The sequence below is a fragment of the Heterocephalus glaber genome, unplaced genomic scaffold (genome assembly GCF_053883595.1).
Source record: "Heterocephalus glaber isolate CG9 unplaced genomic scaffold, H.glaber_assembly_v1.0 deba00001760, whole genome shotgun sequence".
In the NCBI taxonomy this organism is placed as follows: domain Eukaryota; kingdom Metazoa; phylum Chordata; class Mammalia; order Rodentia; family Bathyergidae; genus Heterocephalus; species Heterocephalus glaber.
The window spans coordinates 3,769,078-3,794,512 of NW_028258457.1; the positions used below are offsets into that span (position 1 = coordinate 3,769,078).

Genomic DNA, 25,435 nt, shown 5'->3' on the forward strand with positions numbered 1-25,435 from the left:
GACGCGCGTGTCCCATTGGGTGGCGGTAGTGGTGGGGCTTGGCGCCGCTGGAGGCAGGCCCCGCCTCCGGCCCGCGGGGAGCGGCGGAGCGGCGGAGGCGGTGAGCGCGGGGGCGGGCGGCGGCGGTTGGAGGGCGTCGTTGGGGCCGCCGCGGCCTTGTCGTCTGGGCTCGGGCGCCCCACAGGGCAGTCTGGGGCGCCAGTGACCCTGGCCCGGATCGCCTCTCGGTTCCGCCGGGCGGGTTGGAGGCAGCGCGGCCCGGCGGGCCTGGGGGAGGGGCGGCTCCTTTCGAAGAGTCCTCCCCGGCGGGCGCCCGGTGCTTTCTGACCCTCATCCTACCTCTGCTTGAACCTTCTTTTCTGCGGCCCGAGCCCCCGGTCCTTGCTGCCCGGATTCCGTCCTTGCGGCCTGATCCCTGTCCTTGCACCCCTGGATTCCTGTCCTTGCGCCATGCCCAGCGCCCCAAACCGCCATCTCCGTGGCCTGGATCCTCATCCTTGCTGCCCAAACCCCATCTCTGCAGCCTGAACCCCCATCTGCCACCTCCTCAGTTCCTCCACCTCTGCCTGTCTCCTTCGAACGCCCTCCTGCTGCTTTGCACCCAGCTTTTTTTTTTTTTTTTTTTTTTTTTACTACTGTGAACCCTTCTTCTGCAGCTTGAGCCCCTCCTATGTTGCTGTGAACCCCACCACACCCACACACACCCCTTTCTGTTTCTGCCCACAGTCAAAGCAGTCTCTGCTGTGAACATGGCGCACGGTATGCAGCTGTCCCCATCCTTTAAGGGACATGGCAGCAAGAAGCGCCGCTGTCGACCTCTCTGGGTTTTTTGGGCCGTGGTCACGTCACTGTTTACTGCAGGAGAGGAGGGTTGTAAGCTCTGATTGTTTAAAATGCCTCCTGTGCCCAGGTCAGGGGCAGGCAGGCCTTTAGGACGGAGATGATTTATTCAGGAGCTTTTTAAAAATTTTTATTTTATTTTTTTATTCAGGAGCTTTTTAAAAAATAATCTGGATGGAATCTTGGGGATGGAGTCAGCTTTATTTTATTTCAGGAAAAATAAATGTAGGGGCTTCCCCAGGTACTGAGGCTGGGCATTTGTCAGTCTGCTTTTGGGTTTAGCGTGGGGTTGGAGTAGAAGCCAAGCTCACCTTTGCCCTAGAGCACCGGAGTAGAAGCCAAGCTCACCTTTGCCCTAGAGCACCGCCGCAGTGCTAAAATCGCAGCAAACGTTTCCCTAAACCACCGCACACATTTTGTTGCAGGGCACATCGGCAGCAGACCTTGAAGCACTTTGTTTGTGCCAAATCATTACCACTTGCCACATGAGTCTAAATCATGACGGATGCCAAGTACGTCCTCTGCAGATGGGAAGAGCGATTATGGCCTGCAAAGGTGACAGCCATTATTCTGTAATTTCGGGAATTAGAAATGACTTTCAGGTGACAAGTAAAATCTCTATCAGGCTCTGAAATCTAGGAGTGGTTTGGGCGAAATAATTGAACCTGAACAGTTGGCTGCCTGATCTGCTGGCACCTATTCCCATTCCCCACTTAATGGGGTTTTGGTCTAGTGCTTATGAGGTTCTACTTCCGGAAATGTCTTTTTTTTCCCCACACTAAATAGATGGAGAAAAAATAACAGAGTCAGCTATAAAAAGGCATGTAAGGCTCTGACTCAAGGGAATTTCTGGCAGAAAGCCCTGTGATAGTAAATAACGGCGGTGTTTTGGGGATGCCTTCCAGCAATTGAGGAAATGCTGGACTGAATAGCAGAAAGCTGGGTCCTGCGCTGGGATCATCTCTGGCCCCCCACCCCCCTGTGCCTCAGTTTCCTTTTCTGAATTAAAGAAGGTTGGACTTTATGTCCCTAAAATCCTGTGGTTGTTGCCTTGAGAAATGCTTGCTATACCTGTGTTCAGAGTTGCCTCTGTTTCTTTTGTCAGTCATTTTGTCTTAATAACAAGGATTATTATTTCTGTTTTGTAAAAGTAGGTTTTGGACGGACCCAAGACTTCAAATGATGAGGGAGAAAAGGAATTCTTTCTAGATGTTCAAATACTCTCGCTAGATGAAAAGTTAAGTGTTTGTTTGTTTTTTTTAAGTACTGTTTTTTTTTCTGTCCAGAGTTTCTGAGTTTTGCCCCCATGAAGTCCTGTTTTAAAAGCTTATTAACTGTTTAATTAGTATCACTCATTTGTGATATCCTTATGAGTCCAGAACTGATTTTGTTTTACGTTAGTTTGGAAGTTGAAGATGTAAACAGGGCTTCTCGTGCAGAGAGATGGGTTCAGAACTTGAGTGAATATAAATTCTACACAGCGTCTGCTCTCGTTAGGGTCCACATAGGGACATTTCTTTCTGACAGATGAGTGTGTCTTGCTTCAGAAACCTTCGTGGCAGGCCCAGTGATTTTTGACACATTTGGTGTTCAAGGCTGTCGGCCAGTGAGAAATTTTCCAGCACATCAAGTGGCTTTTGGGCATGTGATTCTGCCCTCAGCTACCTGGTGATGGGAAGTTGCAGGCCATCTGGAAGGATGACGATTAGTGTGCTCAAGTGGTGTGGGACTGTGGCTTTGGCACATTGAGGGTCAGATCAGCCCCTTCTGAAAAAGCCAGCTCCTTCTGAAAAAGCCAGTCCCTTGGCTGCTGCTGGCCCTCTTTCTCCCCTGCCCGCTCCTCCCGGTCTCCTGAGTCTGCCTGGCCCCAGCTTGGCTCTCCCTGCGGCTGAGAAGGTAATTGAATACTTGAGTTTAAAAGGAAAGCTCATCCTTTTAAACTAAAACTCGCCTGCTGGGCTGTAAACAGCTTTTAGTGACATTATCGGCTACTCTGAAAACCTAACAAAGGAGTTATTTGTGCAGTTGAAAGTAGGATTTGCCTCATAAAAGTCACAATTTGAATTCATTTTTACTCTTAAGACCAGCCAACCTTTTCTGTTTTAAAAGAGGAAAAAAAAAAAGAAAAAACTCGCCATATCCATCAGGGTCCTAGCTGCCTCTAACCTCAGGCAGCCGAATTCCTAGTTGGCTGGGACTTCTGGTGTAAGTGGAAGGTTAAGGAGGAAAATGAATTTAATTTTTTTGTTATCTAAAGAAAAACATGTTTGAAAATGTCTTTGGTGGCCTTGGCTGGTGGCGTGTAACAGTCATTTTCTGTCTCTGCAGAATTAAGGTGAAAAGCACAGAAGTTGAGACTCTGAAGAAGTCTCAGATTGAGAACATTGCCTCACTCTTGGGTAAGAGACTATTTCCAGGGGGCCATTAGGCCTAATGCAATGAGAAGGAGTTTGCAAGAATGTAAAGACTAGACTCTAGGTAAAAAATTGCCCAATGTACATTCCCATAGGAGGGGAAAGAAAGAAAGGAAAGGAAGTGGGAGTGAAAGAAAGGAAAAAAATGAATTTGCTTGTTTAAGCCTTTCCAAAATGTGCCCCAAGAACCAGTCCTACTTTTTTTGTGTGGGTGAATTTTTTCTTTTCTCTTCTCCCAGACAGGGTCTCACACTATTTAGTCCAGACTGTCCTTGAACTTGTGATCCTCCTGCCTCAACCTCTTGAGTGCTGAGGTGACAGGTGTATATCACCCCGCCCAGCTTTTTCTTTTTCTTTTTTTTTTTTTTTTGGTACTGGAGATTGAATTCGGGTCCTTGTGCTTTCACAGCAGGCAGTGAAACCACTGAGCTATATCCCCGGCCCAATATTTGTGAAGATTTTCTGAGCACCAGCTGTGTATTCTTTTTGTTTTTTTGGTACTGGGGATTGAACTCGGGACCTTGTGCTTGCAAGGCAGGCACCAGAACCACTGAGCTAAATCCCCGGCCCAGCTTTTTCTTTTGCAGTGCTGGGGATGGAACCCAGAGCCTTGCATGTGCCAGGCAAACACTACCACTGAGCTACATCCCCAGCCCTTTTTATTTTTATTTTGAGACAGATCTTGGTAAGTTGCCCAAGTTGGCTTTAAACCTGCGATCCTTCTACCTCAGCTTCCCAAATAGCTAGGATGGTGGATGTGCACCATTGTGCCTGGCCTCCTGTAGTCCTGTTTTTTTGTTTATTTGCTTTTTTGGTACTGGGGATCAAACTTGGGTCCTTGCACTTGCGCAGCAGGTGGCGAAACCACTGAGCTAAATCCCTGGCCCTGTAGTCCTGTTCTTGACACAAGATTCAAGGTCATCTCTATCCATTGTGACCCATTGTGCTCACAGGAATGCATAAGTACCTCCATGAGGAGGATCTTTTCCTTTTCTCTCTGCCCATCCACAGTAGGACAGTAAGGTGACCATATTACCCCCTGACTGGTCTGGTTCCTACCTGTGCTTTGAGGCTGTGTTTGACATTCCAGGGGGAAGCTCAGAGGAACAAGGACAGGTGGCCCTGCACCCATGGTGGTGGCTGGCATTGTCTGCAGCTGCCTGTGCAGGTGTGGGCCACACAGACGAGTGGGAAGCAGGGCTCTTCTTCTTCTCCCATGACGCTTGATTTTGCTTCTGCCCCTTTGCATCTTGTAGCTGAGAAATGACTTTGCGTGAGCTCTGTCACACAAGGATCCGCCATACACGTGTGCGTGCGCGCATACACACGCACATACACACACACACAGCTTGGGGGTGTCAGAACCTAGTCCCAGCCCAGCAGACCCAGAATTGTGTTTCTCCCTCAGAGTGGGAGTATCTGTTCGACTGGCCAGGAATTGCTGGTCTTGTGAAAAGATTGACCAGAATTCTTTCCCACGGCATTTATAAAGCAAGATCCAGTTTCCTGCATCCCCAGGAAAAATTGCCATTGTTAGGAGCAGGCTCCATCCCTGCCTGCCGCAGGTGGTGGACCACGTCCCTGATGGCGTCCTTGTCATGGGTTCCGACTGTGTTGGGGGGCTGGTTACTTGTGGGCGGTTTTAATATTAAACAGGGGCCAAATACTGTTTGGATTGAGGCATTATGCCCGCTGAGTTGTGATATTACATCCATCATCTTGTTCAAATAAGTAGTGCCGTGTCTGTATGTTGGAATGAATAAATAAAACTGTTGCGGCAGGGAGGATGGGCCAGAGAGTGAGGCCGAGGATGAGCTTTTCTGGCTTTGAAACGCCCTTGCAAAGAAGTGAAGAAAATGTCCCAGCCCACAATGAGTCTTTTTAATCGGCCAAGCCTCACCCACCCCCCCACCCTGCCCCAAGAATACGCTGCCAGCAGCGTCCTTTATTTAGTTGGCATTGGTTTTTATTGACCCTGATTGAATTTGAAATTGTAAGGCAGAGAGAGGATTTGCAAAACATTTGAATACATTTTGTTCACAGTAGTGTTTTGTAACTTGTTGGAATTTATCTTTTTAGCCAATCAGGTTAAGGTCAGTACATTTTTTTTTCCCACTTGAAAAAAGATCGCAGCCCTGAATGAATAGCTGTCTTGTAGCTTTGTCCCTTTTTCAGGGAAAACGAGAAATGTTAGGCCTGCCCTTCGCTCACTCGAAGACATAGGCTGGCGGTGACAATTGGACGGCGGAGCTTTTGAGGCCAGGCTATGCAGTGCCCAGGTACCTGGACATAACTGGCACTATGTCTTTCTGTCACTGCAGCCTCGCAGACTGAAGTCCCCACTGCGCCCCTGAAGGAGCTGACCTACAGACGCTCGCTGCGGGTGGCCCTGGATATTTTGAATGAGAGAAGCAGTTCAAGTCTTGAGGAAAGCACCTCAAGGAGAAACAGATCTGCTCAGTGTCGAAGGGAGAACGAGCCTACCGAAGCGGCCTCCTCGCTCCGTAACTCTCTCTGTTCTTCCTTCCGCGAAGATGTGTCAGCCAGTTCTGGTTCGTCCGCTTGTGAAAAAGACCCTGAGTTCAAAGTGGACCATGAGGAGGGCCTGGGGAAAAGCAAGAGCCCGGGGGCCCTGTCAGCGGCTCCAGCTGGAGCTGGCCCTCAGGATGGGAGTGGGTGGAGGAGCCACGGCACAGGTCACAGCCTCGCTAAGAGGAAGGGGAGGAATGTGGCCCAGAGATCCAGCCAGTGCCAGGAGGCACCTGCCCTTTTGGGAGCACAGAGTGAGGAGCAGAGCACGGGCCAGGCCTCGCCGCCCCAAGCCCGGGAGGACGATCCGTGTGCCCGCGCTGAAGGACACGACCCTGGTTTGCCATCAGGCAGCCTCACAGTCCCGGCCCCGGAGAGGGCCAGAGGGCACCCCGTGAAGAGGCTGTGCCTGAGGCCACCTTCCACACAGCTGGAGCTGGAGCTGTCCCCCAGCCTGCGGCCCGGGGGATACATGACTCTGCGCAGTGCCGCTGCCAGCCCTTGTCCCTCAGACACTCGGGTGGAGGACTCACAACCCCCTCGTCTCCAGGACAGTGGCGACGACAGGCTGGAGGAAGGTAAAGTGTATGGTGGCGCCTGCCCGCCCACCTGGCAGCCCGGGAGGTGGAGCTGGAGCTGGGCTGTGCTGGGCCAGACTGGCGGGCAGGCGCTGGGGTATTTTTAACCAGATCTTAATGAAACCATTATCAAAATAGATGGGAAGCAGAGATTTCTTGTTCTTCTGTGTTTGTCTCCCCACTGAGTTATAATTACTTCAACTTCTCCCAAATACTTGTTTGTATTTTTGTTTTGGACTGGAAGCCGGGGGAGCTCAGTGAGGGCTGCTCATGAAGCTGCCGGGGGGGGGGGGGGGGGGGAGTGCGGCATCCGGCCCCAGGATTCCCTCTTTCTTCTTTTTTTTTCTTGGTACTGGGGATCGAACTTAGGACCTTGCACTTGCGAGGCAGGTGTGGTGGCACTGAGCTAAATCCCTGGCCCATGGTCTTTATTCTTTTTTTTTTTTTGGTACCAGGGATCGAACTCAGGTCCTTGCGCTTGCAGGGCAAGCCATGGGACCACTGAGCTAAATCCCCGGCCCACGGTCTTTATTCTTTTAACCATTGCACAGGACGAATGCCTTACCCTAAATGAAGCAGGACGGGCAGAAGGGGTGGAAAGGCCCGACTTGAGGAGCTCGCACCGAGGCTTTTTCTGTCTTAACCTCACAGGGTCCCACTTATTCTTGAAATGCTAATTCAGAAATCTTTTTTTTTTTTTTTTTTAAATTCAGAAATCTTAAGTACCGCAGAGTCTGTAGGCGCCTTCACCCTGCCCACTGCAAACATGGGACAGGAATCTCAGCGTTGTGCTGACCTCTTTCTTGAGGCTGTGTCCCTGTGCCTGTGGCGGCTGTGGGAGCCGTTTGTCCTCTTCCCTGCTGCCAGGGAAGGAGGTGGCGCCTGCCCTGTTTTGCAGTTAGCTCTGGGATCCTGGGACCCACTCTGTGTTGTCCCTCAGTGCTTCGGGCTGTAAAGGGAAGAACCACACCGAGACAAAAAGAATTCCCATCCAGGGCTGCCACGCCTCTGGCCTCCCCTCCTCAGGACGTGAAAGCCTATCTCTGTCTCTCTACGTATGTTTATTTTTCTTGAAAGTGCACTTTGTGGCTGAGCCCTTGCCCTGCATGCACAGGGCCCAGAGTTCCATCTACAGCTCTCAAAATACATGAGCTGTGCTTGAACCAAGGTGCCCTGTCTGAATTGAGGATGGCGTGGGATCTTTTCCTTTTGCACTGATAAAGCTCAGGTGCCTTGCAGTGTTTGCTTGAGATGCCTCTCCTGAGAGGACAATGCAGCGCAGTGACAGTCTACCCTCACATTATTGGCAGACCCTCAAGCTTCTCAGGAGTGCACGGAGTTTAATTCCAACAACTCCATCCTGGATGAAGAGGAGGAAGATGAGGAGCCTCCGAGAATCCTTTTCTATCACGGTAAGAGAGGACTGGAGCATGGGCCTCAGGTCGGGACAGTAACACGGGGAAGAAATGCAGGCTGGTGTCCTTACCCTGTTTTGGCCTTCTCCCAGAGTAGTCCATACTATCTCATTTCTCTCTGCTGAACTGAGCCCTGGTGGGGTCCCTGAGCAAGGCCATGTTTTCTGTCCTACACAAAGAGAAGAAAGGGGGTTCCCCGAGAGAGAGCCCAGCCCTCCCTGGCAGCTCATGGGTTCTTTCCTTGGCCTCCAGCTCTGGTCCTGCTGTCCTCTCCCTGGTGGAAGAGGGACACCAATGAATAGCAGAGCTCTGTCGCCCTCCTTTGGGTGTGGCCGCACACTGCTTCACTGCAGCTGGCCACCTTAGTGGTTGTGTGGGGCCAGCTCTCTGAGCACCCCTCCCGCAAGCCAAGTTGCCTCAGAGCCACCAGGGCGGAAGGCCTCAGCACTAGCAGGGCCCAGAAGGGGGGAAGGCAGCGCCAGCAGAGGGCCAGGGTAGAACCGAGCACCTTTGTTAGGTGCACTGTCTTTACCTGGGGTTACCGTTACCTCTAATTTGGGAAGAATTAGAGACTCCAGGATGGTGCAGAAACAGTGCAGAGAGGTCTAGTGGGCCAGTTACCAGCTTCCCCCGCTGGTAACAGACTGCAGAGCTGCAGCTCCTGTGCACATGTGTGTGTGTGTGTGCGTGCGTGCGCGCGCACATGTGCATGTGCATGTGGGATGTGGGCTTGTTGTGTAGCCTTCCCTTTGTTCAAACTGCTCAGTGGTTGTCACCATTAAATGAGCACAATTACAACTCTTCCTTTTTTTTTTCCATGAACTATGAACTCAGACTCTTTTTTTGGTGTTTCTGCATGGTCTGATTGTCCTTAGTGGTGACCAGTTCCCTGTTCATTATCAGGGTGATGGGTCATCCTGCACCTAGCCCTCCCTTGCCAGCCTGTCCCCTCCCGTCCCCACGATGGTGGCTGCTTCCACTTACCTGTTCTCTCCTTCTCAGGAGTTGTTTCAGGGATTGATTCTCCTGAGTGGGCTGTGTTGACCACAGGGAAGGATCCTGTGACTTTCACTGCCACCAGCTGGGGACGGGATGACCTGAGACAGCCTCACAACCTCCAGTGTTTTGGTGGCTTTTCCTGCCAAGGCCAGAACTGATCCCTGCTGCTAGCGGGTCTTGAATGTCACCCATTGGGCCACCCTGTCCCTGCCCATGGCCCACAAATGTGGCCTGGGTCCATGCCGGGCCCTAGGGCTTGGAAAAGCCCAGTGCCTCTGCAGGGAGATGGTCCCTACCTCGAGTCACTGCATGCCTTTCCTGCTTTGGTTCCCTTTTCCTGTGGCTTTATTTTTTTACTTCACAGTCGTTTTTGGTTTTTCACAACCAAACATGGCAGCTTCCTCCCTCTGTGTCTTGGTCAGAGGGCCTGGCCTCCATGTGTCCAGGAGTAGCCATGGCTTTCTATTGGTTTTCTGTTGCTTGACTTTTAAATTATTAGACCATCGACTTTACTCTGGGATTTTTCTTTTCTTGCCTTTCCTTTTCTTTTCTTTCAGTTGTTTTGTTTTGTTTTCTTTTTTGAGACAATTTCACTGTGTTGCCCAGGCTTGTTCTGAACTTTCAGTCCTGCCTCAGCCTCCTGAGTGCTGGGATAACAGGTGTGCACCACCACACCTGGCATGGGATGTTGTGGGGGTAGAAAATTTTGTTCGTAAATAACTTTATGATTAGCTTGTGATTTAAATAATTTTCCTTCCATTTTGAGACCCTTGTTTTCAGATATGCATCTTCCAAATGAAGTTTTTAGGCCTGGCTGTCATTGTTGGCCATTAGCCAATTTCTCTTTTATCCCACACTTTCATTTTGCATATTTTTTGAAGCTGGGAATGGAACTCACGTCCTCATACACACCAGGCAAACATGTTTGACTGCTGAGCCATACCCCAGCCTCAACCATGCTCTGAAAAAAAAAATACCATACAGTACTTTGAGATTTATAGAAATTGCAGATATGGGAGAGAGGGCACCTGTTGGCTCCTGACCCCAGTACTTCGGTCACCGCTGGGACACTGGTACGGCACTGCACAGAGCCATTGTTGTGTGTCCTGGGGTCTCGCAGCTGGCACCAGAACCCAGTGACCTGGGGTACAATCCTGCCTTGCAGGGGCTTTTGACCTCCTGAGTGAATTGTGTTTAAATTGGGTTTAAACAGTGTCAGGAGAAACTGGTTTGTTTCTCAAGCTTACTGCTTACTGCTTGGTAGGGATTTCACGTGTCTCTTTTCTCTTTTTCAGTTTTGTTTTTCTTTTCTTTCCTTTTTTTAATTCTAGAACCGCGGTCGTTTGAAGTAGGAATGCTAGTCTGGCTTAAATACCAAAAATATCCCTTCTGGCCAGCAGTGGTAAGAGCGACCTCTTCCCCTCTTTGAGCAGTTGGTTCCCATGTCCCTCACACCCCCATCCTCTAACCCGGGTGGGTAGTGTTGAGGTTTTGTTATTGCTAGAAAACTTGGTGGAGTGATAAAAAGGAGGCCAGGGACATAATTACCTAACAAAGGGGTTTGATCAGTTTGGTGCAGTTTAGTTTGAGGTTCACAGGCCAAATTTGTACCAGGCAGTCTTAGAAAAACATGCTTAAAAAAAGTGTCATAGGGCCAGGATTTAGCTCAGTGGTTTCGCCGCCTGCTGCGCAAGCGCAAGGACCTGAGTTTGATCCCCGGTACCAAAAAAAAATAGTGTCATGTGCATACCTGTCATCCCAGCACTCTGGGGAGCCTGAGGTAGGAAGATTGCCAAATTCCAGCCCAGCTCGCGCAACTTAGTGATTTGGCAAGACCCTGTCTCAAAATAAAAAAGGGCTAGGGATGTAGGTCAGTGAGAAGGCCCTGGGTTCAGTCCTCAGTACACTAAAAATAGAAAGGGTCAGCCCTTTGCTTCACAGTGTTAAATATTGTGCAAATCAAGTTTTATCCCCCTCATTGAAGCACATCAATTTAGGTTTTGTGGCAGGGGTCAATTGTGTATATATAGGAAGAAGTGCTTGCAGGTGAGCGGAAATTCACCTGTGAGGTTGATGAGCCCAGGCTTGGCCAGACTCCACTCTCCATACACCTGGGTGTGGCACGTTGCTAATTATTTCTGGGGGCCAAAGGTGCTGTCTGGGCCCATTTTTTCTCCTTCATGTTTTACCCCTGTGTCATCTTCTGGCATAGACAGAATTCTGATTATTTTAGGTGCAGCTGTTAAGGTCTTTTTTAATTTAACTTAATTTTATTTTATTTATTTATTTCCAGTATCGAGGATCAAACTCAGGACCTTCCACTTGTGAGGCAGGTGCAGTGCCACTGAGCTGAATACCTTAATTTTATTTTTTATAGTTCTGGGAATGAACCCGGGACCTTGCACAGGCCCAGCAAGCACTCACTGGTGGGCTTCAGCCCCAGACCTGGTTGTTGATAATTTTTTAATCAAGAAGCGATGCCATTTCTATCCAGAAGGTTTTCTGCAATCAGCAAGAAATGCTTTTGCTGTGTTAACGGCCCTGGCCTGACCCATGCCACCAAGGTGTCCCCACCCAGAGCTGGCTGCGATGACAGAAGAGGCAGGCAGGGCTCTGTCTGTGCCGCCCATGCAGATGAACGGGGACCCTGGGGTGCCCCTTGGCCTGGCTGCAAGGAGTCGGCGTGAAGGGCCCCTTCTGGCCTCCCTGGCTTGCATCTTGCTCCCTGCACCTTTCTAGTGCACCCTTGTTTCCCTCTACTTCCGGAGTCCATGCTGGGCTGGCAGCTCACTTGCGTGACTGGGTCCTGGGTCCAAGAGCCCCTGGTTTAGGACCGTGATGTTGTGCTCTGTCAGACTGCTGGAGAGCCAGCCCGATGCTGGTGCTGGGAGGTGGCCACTTCAGTGTATGCCAGGTCTTTTATTGAGAAATGAAAGCAGAGGGGCCGGGGATTTAGCTCAGTGGTTTCGCCTCCTGCTGTGTAAGCGCAAGGACCCAAGTTTGATCCCTGGTACCAAAAAAAAAAAAAAAAAAGAAAGCAGGGCTGGGAATTTAGCTCAGTGGTGCTGCACCTGCCTCGCAAGCACAAGGTCCTGAGTTCGATCTCTGGTACCGAAAAAAAAAAAAAAATGAAAGCAGAGCTGGGCATGGTGGTGCACACCTGTCATCCCAGCACTCAGGAGGCTGAGGCAGGCAGATCGGTGCAAGTTCAAGGCCAGCCTGGGCCAGTGAGTGAGATCCTCTCCCAATACCCCTCCACCCAAAAAACCTAAACAGAAACCCCGGGTTCTGCTTGGATGTGACACTGCACAGAGTAGGCCAGGCCCCCAGCATTTTGTGCAGTGGTCCTGTCTGATCACATCCCTCCACCCCCATGCGGGGGTGTCAGGGGTGCCTGAAACCCATGGCCCCATACATGTTTGTGACGCCGTGTTTTTTGGGACTCGCTGCCAGGTCAAAAGCGTGAAGCGGCGGGAGAAGAAAGCAAGCGTGCTCTTCATCGAGCGGGACATGAACCCCAAAGGGCGTGGGTAAAGTGCTCTTTCTGCAAAGAGGAGACGAGGTGGAAGGGTCGGGAGCCCAGTAGGTGGAAGGATCTTGGGGTCGGGCCCTCACCAGGCAGAGGAGATGGCCCATCTCTCCTGTTTTCCGAAGTTCATTTGCTGGCACTAAAAGGCAGCCCAAGCAGACGCTGCGGATCCCACTTAATAAAGCTTGGTCCCTGGAGACAGTGTCCCCACCTGAGCCAAGGGTTCCCATTGGGTCCCTGTGCAAGCTGAGGCAGCACCTTTGCCAGGACACTGTGTGGAACTAGTCTCCGCCGGCCCTCTGTGCTTCCTGCCTCCTCCAATGGCCACTGGGGTGTAGGTGAGGGACCGGGGCCCCTGCCACCCTTCCATGGTCCCCTCACAGTTAGCTGAAGTCATTGTACCCTGTTAGCTCCAGGCCTGGCTCCACAGGGTCCCTTGGGCAGCTAGAACATGGTCACCTCCATGAGGGACTGGGGCCTATCAAGGCCACACAGCCCTGTGCTGATGCCTGGTGATGAGAAGCTTGGAGGCGCTGAGATGAAGTCCCTTGAGCTAATTGTCACCTCTCTCCGCTCCGCCAGCATCACCGTGTCGCTCAGAAGACTGAAGCACTTTGACTGTAAGGAGAAGCAGGCGCTTCTGGTAGGTGGACTGTTGTGCGCTTGCTCCCATAATCATGTTACCTTGAGCCTGGTCAGGCTCAGGATTAGTCATGGCCATCCTGGGAAGTCGCTAGGCCCATCCCTCCATTTTAGAGGGGGCAGATAGGCCTGGGCAGGCGGAGGTGAGGAGCCCAGATAAAGGGCCATTTCTTCCTTGGCCTGAAGGATGGGGTGCTTGGGCCGAGAGCTCCGGAATCTGGGGCCCTGTGCCTGGGCTGTTGCCCTGAGAAAAGCAGGCTTTGAGTGTCGGGCGTGAGTCTGGTCTAGCATAGTGTCACATGGCAGATGGCTAACAAGCTACTTCTGTGCCTCCCACGATGTGGTCAGCCTGTCATCACACACTGTTGACTTTGCCAGTGAAAAAATGTCTTTTTCAGCCAGGTGTGGTGGGACACACTTATACATCCAGAGTTCTCAGGAGGTGAAGGCAGGAGGATTGAGAAATCAAGGCCCACCTGGGCAATTTAGCAAGACTCAAGAAACACAAAAGGCTGGGAAGGTAGAAGCCCTGGATTGAATCCCTAGTAATGGAAAAAAGGGTCTGATTTCAAAAAGGAGAAAACAGAACTGTGGCAGGTAGCTGTCAGGTTTCTGTGACACCACCTCCCCTTGGTATAGGGATTTTCTTTTTTGTTGTTGTTTTTTGGTATAGGGATTTTCAATTCTCGGCAGTCAGGCACTCAGCTTTCTTGACCTTTGAGTTTAGTGACACAGGCCTGTGTGCCCCACGATGACTGGCAGGGCCATGCTGGCCTGGGGCCCTCTGCAGCTGGTCGTACTGTTGCTCTGAGGGCTTTTGAAGGGAGCTTCTGGGTGCTGGGTGTATCCCGGGGAGCTGGAGGCTCTTCGTGGTGACCATAGTGGACTTTTCTCTCTCTCTTTTTTTTTTTTTTGCTGGGGATGGAACCCAGGGTCTTGCACCTGCTGAACACGTGCTCACCACTGAGCTACTCAGTCCCCATTTCTTTTTTTATTTTTTCTTTTTGTTTTCTGTTTTTTATTTTGTGACAGAGTCTAACTAGGTCACTAAGTTGCCCAGGCTGGGCTGGATCTTGCAGTCCTCCTGCCTCAGCCTCTCAGAGTGCTGGGATCGCAGGTGTGCACCACCACGGCCCTCTCCCATTTCCTTTTTCCAATGTCGAATTCTTTGACCCATCAGTAGCTTGTCTGTCCCCAACATGCCAAGCCTGATCCCAGTCCGTTTTGCCTGTTCAGCTTGCTCCCTGCAAGGTGGAACCAATAGCCCTCTGTTAGGCACCCAGGATACCACTGGGCAGGTCCTGATCTGGCAGAGGGTGGCCGTCCGTGGCTTCTGTGCCCCCTAATTTCAGATCCACGCACAGCGAGAGGTGGGGGGCTGTGTCTCACTTGAGCTCCCTCCACCCATCTGGGAGGTGTTCATTCTGCTCTTGGGGCCAAAGCAGGGGGAGGCATGGGCTCCAGTGAGAGCAGCATCTCCTTGGCTGGAGCTCCATGTGCCTTAAACACGTTTAGTTTATCACCAAAAACCAGGTGATGAGAAAATCGGGCATTGTCCTTGAGGACCCTGCCTTGTGGAGGCGTCCAGTGGCCAGCGTCTTGTTTGTTTTTTCTCTGTGATGGTGGGGATTGAACCCAGGGGTCTGCTACCACTGAGCTATGTCTCCAGCCCCCTTTTTAAATTTTATTTTAAGGCAGAGTCTCGCTAAATTGCTAAGGCTGAGGTCACATCCTGCTGAGTGGCTGGGATGACAGGTGTGCGCTGCTATGGCTGGTTAGCATCCTTTTCTCTGAGAAAAACAGTTTCAGCCCCACTGTGCAGTTGGGTGGCCAGCGATGCTGACATCGATGCCCTTAAGCCCTTGGGGCTGGTGTGTCGCTCCATGGCAGAGCGCTCACCTAGACCACGTGATGCTCTGAGCTTGAGCCCCGGTGCCCAAAATATTGAAGTGGTTGGAATTGAGGCCTCTGAGGGGCAATTTTAGGGAGGCTGTATGTAAGGTTGGTGCTGGGCATTGGCCAGGGCTTTCAGCCCACTGTGTGACGGGGCCAGCTCTGTACACTGGGCTGGTAGCCGTCCCTGGTCCCATGTGTGCCCCTGGAGCTGTAGCTGCCTACTCTGGTCTCTGACACCAGCAAAGTTACCTTCTTGCCACCATCAAGGCTGTGGTCACAGGCAGGCAGGCCATGGTGCCCAGCTTCCTGCCCTGAGGGTCCCCTGTGACACCGTCTGGCTCTCTGGAACCAACTCACAGTTGCCACAGGAGGACGGAGTCCATGGGTATTGTCCTCCCAAGGACAGTGTGTCCCTTGGTGACCCTGCCAGGTCCCAAGCAGTGTGCAGCCGCAGCACAGGCACACAGCTCTCTCAGAGGGGTGTCCTGACTTCCATGTCAGTCTGAGAAGAGCACTGGGCCACCTGGAGGTGTTTATTCACTGACCACTCCTGAGGCTGGCTTAAGTGACGGGGTCACTGGTGGCCGTGGTCAAACAGCTTGGGGCCCACACCAGGCCCCTCAGAGGTTGGGGACACTGAGGCTCGGGGAGTATGAGGTCTGCCCAAAGGTACCTGGGGTGTCCAGGGCTCTGAGGCTCGGCTCCCACCAATGCCCTCACATCTGGGTTTTGCAGGACAAAGCCAAAGAGGACTTCGACCAGGCCATTGGCTGCTGCATCTCCCTCATCACCGACTACCGGGTGCGGCTAGGTATGTGGGGTGCCCTGGTGGGCAGAGGGACCTCTGGAGAACAGGGCTGACGGGCGGTGCCACTGAGCCCCAATCCCAGGGCTTGCCCTGCTGCTCCAGCCAGGCCCATAATCATCCTCTCCTAAAATAAGACGAAGCAGAATAACTTGGAGTTTCTGCCTGTCCCGACTGCTGTGTGTGGACACGTGTGATGGAGGAAATGGACCGGGTCAGGTGCAGAGCCGGGCCCTGGGCTCTGAATGCCTCTCTCTGTCCCCCGCAACCTACCCCACTCTGCAGGTTGTGGCTCTTTCACTGGCTCCTTTCTGGAATATTTCGCTGCTGACATCAGTAAGTCTGCCTCCAGCGCCTGAAAATGGCATCTGCTTCTCAGCCCTAAGAAGCCGTGGTCCTCCGAGTCTGAGTCTGTGGGAAGCTTTGTTGGGAGGGTGCCACCCACATCCCAGCAGAACCGAGTGACCCCATGTGACCTTGACCTCTCCAAATACAGCAGGCTGCCCTTGCCTGCCAGGGACCTGTCGGCTGCCCTCCTGCCCCTCGTCTGCGAGCCCAGTCCACATTCTTTCTGCCATGGTGGGTGGTCATAGAGGTCAGGTAGTTGAGGAATGTTGTCTGAATTTTAGAATGTCCCACCAGTGCTTTTCATAGCCAGCCCATTGTTTTTAGTTTTTCTAGCTTTTTTGAGACAGGGTCTTGCTGTGTAATTCCTCCAATTAATTAGGAAAGATAGGTCAGGGATCCTGTCAGTGGAAAGGTCTTGGTTTGGGTTTGGGGTTTTGGAGACAGTTTTTTGTTTTTTTGTATCGGGGATCGAACTCAGGACCTTGTACTTGTGAGGCAGGTGCCGGAACCACTGAGCTAAATTCCCAGCCCAAGACAGGGTTTTAATATGTAGTCCAGGCTGGCCTTGAATCCTCCTGCCTCAGCCTCCTGAGTAGCTGGGATCACAGGTATGTGCCAGCAGACTTGGCTTAGGAGAGGTCTTCAGGAAGCTGACAGTCCTCCAGCAGCTCCTAGGGTCCTGGTGTGCACTCCCTGTCCCACATTCTGGTGCTCACCTGCGCTTTTCCATGAATGCAGCTCACACTGGGCTTCAGAAGGGAGGTGGCCTAGACCCACACTGAGCTTTTCCCCTGCAGGTTACCCTGTCCGGAAATCCATCCAGCAGGATGCTGAGGGGACCAGGTTCCCCCAGCTGAGCAGGGCGGACCCTGAGGAGCCAGAGGGCAACAGCCCCCTGGGCTGGAGGCGGCCCTGCAGGAAGGTGCTGCCTGACCGCTCACGGGCCGCCCGGGACCGCGCCAACCAGAAGCTGGTGGAGTACATCGTGAAGGCCCGAGGTGCTGAGAGCCACCTTCATGCCATCCTAAAGAGTGGCAAGCCATCTCGGTGGCTGAAGATGTTCCTGAGCTCGGGCCAGTATGTGACGTGCATGGAGACATACCTGGAGGACGAGGAGCAGCTGGACCGCGTGGTCAAGTACCTGCAGGGCGTCTACCAGGACATGGACGGTGACAAGCTGGCGAGGGCCAGCGGCGACCGCATCCGCTTTATCCTGGATGTGCTGCTACCCGAAGTGAGTGGTGGGGTGGGCGGGGACGCTGGGCCTGCTGCCATTCCAGCCACTCCAGAATCTGCCTGCCCCTCAGTCTCTCTGCCACATTGTGGGTTAAGGGACAGGACCCATGTGTCTCACCCTCGCTATCAATGCTGGGGTCAAACGTATAGCAAGCTCTGCCCTTTGGTTGTGCACATGCAGATACTGGCCTCTCAGAAGGCACTCAGGAAAGAGTTCCTGCTGGGCACAGTGCCACACAGTTGTGATCCCAACTACTTGGAGGCTGAGGCAGGAGGATCACAAGTTTGAGCCCAGCCTGGGCTGCTTAGCAAGATCCTGTCTCTAAAAAAAATAATAATCATAATATAAAAAGGGCTGGGCATGGAGCTCAGTCATAGAGCTCAGTGGTAGAAGGGTTCAGTCTCCAGTATCACCATAAAATAAAGTTCTCATCCTGCTGAGCAGGCATACCCCTGGCTGTGACCTTGAGCATGGCCATGACCATGAGCCAGGCGCAGAGCTTGGTGAGGAGAGAGCATGGTGGGGTGGGAATGTGAGTCTGCAAAGAACACCGTCAAAGTCATTTGACCTTGGAGTTGATGGAATTCTTAAGTAGATTCAAAAATAAAATAGCACAGTGAACTCTGTGCCCGCTGCCCCCTGCATTATTATTATTATTTTTTGGTACTGGGAATCAAACTCGGGTCCTTGCGCTTTCGAGGCACGCATCGGCACCACTGAGCTAAATCCCTGGGCTGCCCCTGTATTATTTTGGGGGAAGAAAAAAACCTCCAGCTGAAAGGGCCAAGGATTTAGCTCAGTGGTTCCGCCACCTGCCTCGCAAGCACGAGGTCCCAAGTTTGATCCCCAGTACCAAAAAAAAAGCCCTTTTTACTGTTAAGTATTCCAGTGTATATCTCTAAAACTGGACACTGGGCAGTGTTTGGGGACATTTATGGCTGTCACAACTTGGGAGCTCCTGGGCTGGAGCAGTGGAAGCCAGGGAGATTGCTCAGCACCCTGCAATGCTTAGGATGCGCACCCCACAGAACAACCTGCCCTCAGTGCCCCCAGCTGGGTTGGAGCGGCACCTGCTCTCAACTGTAAGGATTCATTGTTTTTGTTGGTTTTCTTTTTTTGAAACTGTATTCTATGTATCTCAGGCTGGCCTTGAATTTGCAATTCTCCTGCCTCTGCCTCCCTTATTGTGCTGGGGATTACAAGTATGTGCCCCCACATTGGGCTCCATGTGGATTCTTTTTTTTTCCTTTGGTTTTTTGAGACAGCGTCTCATAGTGTGTAGTTCAGACTGGCCTTAAACTCACTGTGCAGCCCAGGCTGACCTCAACTCATGGTAGTCCTTCTGCCTCAGCCTCCTAAGGGCTGGGATTATAGGCATGTGCCATCTGCATGCCCACTTCCTTAAGGATTCTTTAAGAACTGTTTGCCTTAACTAAAATACGGCTGTATCACCTGTGACAATTAATGCTGATTCATCAATATCAGACATTTATCATATGTGAAAATATATTTTTTTCCCATACTGGGGATCACACGTAGGAAATGTTGAGCCATACTCCCATACCTTTTTATTTTTTATTTTGATACAATGTTCTGCTAAATCATCTAGGCTGGGCTGGAATTTGTGATCCTCTTGTCCCACCTTCTCAGAATGCTGGGATTATAGGTATAAACTGCCACACTTAGCTGCTCTTTATTGTGTCTTTTAGAGTTTTTTGGGGGGAATAAGAATAAGTGTGTATTTTGCTTTTTTTTTTTTTTTGGTACCTGGGATCGAACTCAGGACCTTGTGCATGCGAGGCAGGCACGGTGACTCTGAGCTAAATCCCTGGCCCTCTTTTCTTTATTTTTAAGGGTAAACTCTCAAATTTTTAGAAATGCCCTTGTGGGTTTGAGCCCTGTCTTTTACTCCCTACTGTTAATGAGCTGAACTCCTCTCCAATCCAAAAGGAGGTGTTACTGATTCGACTAGGGAATCTCACTAGAGGCAGCTATGTTCTGGATCACAGTGTGCATGGCTTGGAGCCATGGCCTGCTGCTCCAGTCCAGCACTCTGTGTCCTCTTGCAGGCCATCATCTGCGCCATCTCTGCCGTGGATGCGGTGGACTACAAGACGGCTGAGGAGAAGTACCTAAAGGGACCATCGCTCGGCTACCGGTAGGCTTGAGCCTTTCCCCTGGGGCTGCTGGTGTTCATGGTGACAGAAATTCCCATCTTCCAGCAGGAGTTGGGAGTGGCCAGGGTCTCTGAGCTGGCCTGTGGCAGGCAAGCTGGACCTAAGCCAGGCCTCACCACATCTTCCCTGGAGCAGACCGTCCCGGCCCCATGTCCTCCAGGCCAGGCAACCTGGTCGCGTGCTTGGCTGCATCCCTGATTGCGTCTCCCTAATCTCCTGCTTGGGGTGGGCATGCTCTGGGTTTTCTTCCCTGCTGTGCCAGGCTGGTGGAGAAAATAGCGAAATTAAGAAGCAGCCTTTGCACCAGGCAGGAGAGTGAAGGCTGTGATCGAGATGTTTCCGCACGTCGAGCTGCCTGGATCTCTGGCCCCCAGCCCCTAATCTGCCTCTGGGCATGCTGCCAGGCCTTGCTGGGAGCCGGTGGGGCTGCAGGGCAGTGACAGCCACAAGATGGATCAGGAGTTGCAGGGCAGGGTCCCCAACCAGTGCTCACCACCCTGGCTGCATGCCTGGCCCCTCTGCCTCCGGGCACACTGTCCCTGGGGGCTGGTGTGTACCTTGTGGTGCCCTCGGGAGTCCGGTGTCCTCCGTGGCAGGGTGGTGGTGCCAACATGTCCCTTGGGCTCATGGTGTCTGAAAGTCACTGCAAAACTGTCCAAAAGAGATTAAATTTGGCTTTATTTGCAGGAGTTTCAACCCAGCTGAATTAATAGAACTAGAAGGGCCATTGGGCATGGTGGCACATACCTGTGATCCAGCTTTCTGGGAGGCTGAGCCAGGAAGATACCAAATTCAAGCCCAGCCTGGGCAACTTACTACTTAGTGAGATCCTGTCTCAAAAGGTAAAAAGAGGCTAAGGATGTAGTCAGTCCAAAGGCCCTGAGTTCACTCCCCAGTACAGCGCCGTCCCCAACCTGCACAACTGGAAGGGTCTTTGGAAATAGACTTGACGTTTTTATCATGGGCTGTTGGAGGTATGTACTGCCTTGACTCACTTAACACGTGAATGAAAGTGGTGGTCATGGGAGGGTGCATGTGCTGTCATCCCAGGGCCTTTAGTTCTCCTGGTTTCCTTCTGGTTGACAGCTCACGGTGCCTGTGAGAATGTACAACAAGGATGTTCGGTGCCTCCGTTCAGAGCTTAATGAGGCTGGGCGTTCACAGGGAAGTGGTCCCAGTGGCAGCCACTTGTCACCTTGGCCTTGGCCTGCCCACCATCGCAGTATCTGTGACATTCTCGTGTTCTTTTTTGGTTTTTGCTCCCCTGATGTCCCCCCTGACTCAGTGTTATGTTGTAGGGTGGTTTCTTTAGAAATGGCTCGCCCATCGAAAGTACTCCAGGTTCTTCTTGTCTTGAACAAAGAATTAAACCAGACAAGACAATAATGGTGTCAGAAAGTTTATTTGAAAAGTAAATGGGTATGGGAGAAACCAGCTCTGCAGAGTGAACTTGGGCCAAATAAAGAGAAAATGAAGGGTAACAGCAAAAATGAAAGTACACATTCAGAGGCGACACGGTGTACGGGGCAAAGGCAGGCAAAGGCATGCTCCATAGCGGCTTTCCATAATGGCCGCTCTTTTATGCCGTCCACATCTCGCGGAAGCTCGCGAGAAGTTCTACATAAGGGACCCTCCCTTGCTGTGGGATCTTGTAATTGACAGGTCCCACTCATTTTCCCAGCCAGCTTCGCCCCGCCCTGTCTCCTATATCAGACTGCAGTAGATCCACACAGCGGCTCCTCCTGAGAGGCTGTCCCGGAGCAGCACGTGTGCATTCCAGGGCAGCCTCTGTCATCTCTCTGCCCCTCACCCAGTGGCCACGTGTTCTACACAGGCCAATTCGAAAACCAGCCTATCTCATTTCTCTCCCTGTATGAGGCAGCCCTGCTTCCTGGGAGAGGTTGCTGCTAAGCAGTTGTCATTTGATGAGGACACTCAGGGTCCACCAGGGGAGCTCAGTGCTGGCCATGCCTCTTCTCACAGCTACTTGGTGGAAGGCTGAGGTGAGAGGATCTCAAGTTCAAGGCCAGCATAGGAAGAGATCATCAAGGAAAAAATTAATATTTCATGTGCTTTAATATTTGGTTGGAATGAAAAAAATTTGGGGGATTTTGCTGCAGCTCAGTGATGGAGCTCTTGCCTAGCATGCATGAGGACTGAGGTTTCATCCCCAGCACCACACACACACAAATAACCTAAAATGTACCCCTTTTTCTTTTTTGGTACCAGTGATCAAACTCAGGACCTTGCAAGCAGGTGCAGTGCCGCTGAGCTAAATCCCTGGCCCTGTACCCTTTTTTCTTTTCTTTCTTTCTTTCTTTCTTTTATTTTTTTTGGTACTGGGGATCAAACTCCTCGGGTCCTTGTGCTTGCTAGGCAGGCGGCGGAACCACTGAGCTAAATCCCCGGCCCCTCCTTTTATCTTTTTGGTACTAGGGATTGAACTCGGGTCCTTACGCTTGCGCAGCAGGCAGTGAAACACTAAGCTGAATTCCTGGCCATCTGTACTCTTTTTAAAAATTATTTATTTATTTTTGATGCCGGGGATTGAACTCAGGACCTTGCGCTTGTGAAGCAGCTGCTGGAACCACTGAGCTAGTTCCCCGGCCCCTGTATCCTTTTTTTAAAAGACCTGGTCTTGTGTTGTCCAGGCTAGCCTCAAACTCACTGTATAACCCAGCCCAGCTTCAAACTTGCAGTCTTTTCTGCCTCATTTCCCAAGTGCTAGGGTTACAGATGTGCACTATTGTGCCCAGAACCAGAACCAGGACCATCTTTCTTTTTTTTTTTTTGATACCAAGAATCAAACTCAGGACCTTGGCCTTGCCAGGCAGGCATGGGATAACTGAGCTACACGCCTGGCCCCAGAACCATCTTTCTTGTCTGTCTGTTTTAATTTTTTTGAGAAGTTTCACTATGTAACCCAGGCTAGCCTTAAAATTTCAGGGATCCTCCTGGCTCAGCCTCCCGAGTGCCAGGATTACAGGTGTGTGCCACCACGCCCACCTCTCATGCTCTTTGCAAACTCCATGATTAATCACTCATGTGATATATCAACTTCTGTTTTCTGCAGGGAAAAACAAATATTTGATAATCAGGTCCTGGAAGAAAGGAGTCGGCGCCGCCGGTGATGTGCACCCATGCAAGCATCTGAGCCGAGGCACACGCTCTACATGGCCCGAGAGTGGCTGGCACGGGGACACCCCCTCCTGTGCGTGGGCCGCTCTAGGACACGGACCCCGGGATCTGTCAGGTGCCCATGGCTCCAACCCTCCCATTCACAGTCAGAAGAGACTGTGTCATGGCCAGCAAAAGCCAGTCTCTGTGTTGCTGTTTTCCGGAATATATATTTCCTGAGATGTTTAAAATCCCTGTATTTTACGTCGTCCGTTGTGACTGTATAGTTTGATATGAGTTGCACACGTATTTTATGTCACACATCACATCCAGTATTAAATGAGAGTTTTTAGAAAGTGTCTGACGTGGCTGGGTCATGGGTGGCTGTGGAGCATCCATGTGTCTTTTGGTCTTGTTTGTCACAGTCCCCTCTGTGTAGTCCCCCAGCCCACCTCGGGAGTCTCCTGTCCCACCCCTGCTGTCTCTGTGACTACAGCACCAAAGGCCAGCGTTGCTAGGACGTCGTATAGGGGAAGGCAGGAGACTAAGCCTGCAGCTGGACACCGAGGTTGCCCTGGCCCCCCATCCCCTGGCTGTGCTGTCTCTGCACGGCCAGCCCCTCAGGTCTTTGTATGCTACCTGGACAGTTACCGTGGGATCCCAGAATGGCCTCCACCCCACTCCATGTCACCATAGGAGCTGTGGACCAGGTGGCAGTAGTGTGAGAAAAACCCCTTGCTCCTGGCCCTGGCCCTGGCCCCTGCAGCAGTGAGGCTTTTCTAGCCACAGCATGGGGACAAGGACCGGGTTCAGGGCAGCCCCATGGCCTCATGGTCCAGAGATTTTGTCACAGTCAGGGCCACAGCTCGATGAATTACTCTATCCGATGCTCTAGGCTCCTCTGCGTGAAGTCAGTGTGGCCAAGGGAGTTTTCAGACTGTGGCAGAGGTGAAGGCCATCTGCCCCTGCTGGGTGTGGTTATTGTTACTTGTCCCTCCGCTGAGTTGTGATTGTCCCCTCTGGAGACCTGGGTTTGTGAGGTTGGGACCTCTTCCCCACTGTCCCCCTCACCCCGTGCCAGAGGTGTGGAGGGAGTAGGGGCAGAGACGGCAGCATGGTCCCTGTCACTGTTCCTTGGAGAGAGTGACGTGCCCAGGCCACCCATTCCAAGTAGGGGGCAGGAACATGATGGCTCCGGGCCTGAGAAGGTTCCACTGGCCCATTTCATTGCAGTTGGTTTTGCTGGGATCTCCAAGGAGATGGAGGGGGAATTGAGATGCAAAACTGGCCCAGCTGGGCTGTTCTGCCTCCAGCCACTTGCAGGGTCCATGTCCCAGGCAGGGTCTCAGCGGAGCATTGCCAGCACCATGCCTGTCACCTAGCTCTGTCCTCCCTGAGGAGGGGCCACCTCCCTCTCGCCCTCCTTCCTGGGAAAGCTCACCCCATTGGCCATGGGGACCTGGCCCTGGGCCTCCTGTCTGCGTTGCTCAGTAGCCAATGCTGCACACAAACACCCGTGACGTCCTGGCGGGGCAAGGTCCTGTGAAAGTGGAGTCCTTGTGTGTGATTGCTGTTGTCACAAAGTCTGTCTTTTTTTTTTTTCTTCACTAAGGATTGGTTCCAGGGCTTTGCTTTACATTGAGCTGCATCCCCATCCCTTTTTTATTTTGAGACAGTCTTGCTGAGGTGCTCATGCTGTGCCCAGACTTTTGATCCTGCTGCCTCAGCTTCCCATAGTGTTAGATTTACCTGTGTACACCATGGCACCCAGCTGTGTCACGAAGTATTTCTATATCTCCGTCTCTGGGCCTCCCTGCGCTGTGTCCTGAGGATCGGATTGTCTAGCCCTTACAACTTGAATTAAATGGCTTTTAGAAGACCTGGCTTTTCTGAACAAAACTCATTTTGTTCCCTGGGAGAGGGGTGAGAATCGGGGCTGAGCATAGTGACCAGGCCTGCTGTGTCCTGATACCGGCTGGGCCAGGAGGCAGGTGGGTCTCTGTGGACAGACTCGGCTGCATGAGCATCACCAAGAAAGTACCCATCTGTCAGGGAAACAAAATCCAGGCCAGCAGGGCCAGAGAGCAGCCCCTCCATTTCCCCATCTTCCGTGGGGGTAGGCCTGCTTCAATGGGGCATTTCCCTCAGTATACAGAGGGTGTTTAGGCCCCAAAATGTCCCTTGGCCACAGGGCACCCAGTCAGGAAAGTTCTAGAAGCTTGAGCTGAGGAGCACCTGAGGCTTCCCAGGGGTGACCAGCATGACTGGCTGCTTCCAAGGCACCAAGAGGCCAGACTCAACCCATCCGTGTCTACAAGGGGTGCAGTGTGGCTCCCCATCCTCCTATACACCTGCCTCTTGCTTGGGGGTGTCGGTCACACACTTGCTGGTGACCCAGTGTTCTCCATGGTCCCATTTCCCCTAATGCCTGGGTCCCCTGCTCAGTGCTGTGCACACTGGGCCCGGGGCGCCCTCTGGGGGTCATCCTGGGAACTGCAGGTGCTGGACGGAGTCTCTGGCCTCCACTCCACTCCATGCCAGAAGCTCCCCATGTGTCCCCAGACACCACCAGTGTACCCTGGAGTGCAGCTGTCTACAACCCATCTGGGGCCTGGCTGCCTTCCCTTCTTTGGGGTAGAGATGGCTGTTATTTCCCAGTCCCTGTTCCAGCCCTGATGCCATCTCCCCATCTTCCTCTGCCACCCTTTCAGGGAACCTGGGAGCCGCCCCTCTCCCCGTGTCCCTGGGGACCCCCTTCCCAAAATGGGTGTTACTTGTTCCAGATCTGGAAGAGGAGAAATCACATTTCCCAGCATCAAATGTCCTAGCTTTCTGGCAGCTCCAGGAGCAGGAGAGGACACATGGCCCACACCTCAGGGACACATTCAACGTCCAACAGTGCCACCCTC

General features: G+C 52.1%; 1 protein-coding gene across 8 annotated transcripts; it reads left to right on the forward strand.

Moving 5' to 3' along the window:
• Positions 1-24,405, forward strand: Pwwp3a (PWWP domain containing 3A, DNA repair factor). Of its 8 annotated transcripts, none has more exons than XM_087201670.1 (15): positions 1-100; positions 1,266-1,395; positions 1,995-2,077; positions 3,169-3,239; positions 5,576-6,361; positions 7,672-7,773; positions 10,107-10,177; positions 12,229-12,305; positions 12,887-12,947; positions 15,578-15,653; positions 15,933-15,983; positions 16,793-17,229; positions 19,302-19,390; positions 20,097-20,251; positions 22,483-22,882. In XM_087201670.1, exons 2-14 carry the CDS (start codon positions 1,339-1,341, stop codon positions 20,230-20,232), a joined length of 2,097 nt encoding a protein of 698 aa, XP_087057796.1. In that variant the 5' UTR covers positions 1-100; positions 1,266-1,338; the 3' UTR covers positions 20,233-20,251; positions 22,483-22,882. The 8 variants fall into 8 exon arrangements, with proteins under 8 accessions (XP_087057796.1, XP_012921387.1, XP_087057797.1 ...); XM_013065933.3 differs by lacking the exon at positions 20,097-20,251 and adding an exon at positions 21,292-21,412; XM_021245171.2 differs by lacking the exon at positions 1-100 and adding an exon at positions 585-759.
• Positions 24,406-25,435: the final 1,030 nt, after the last annotated feature.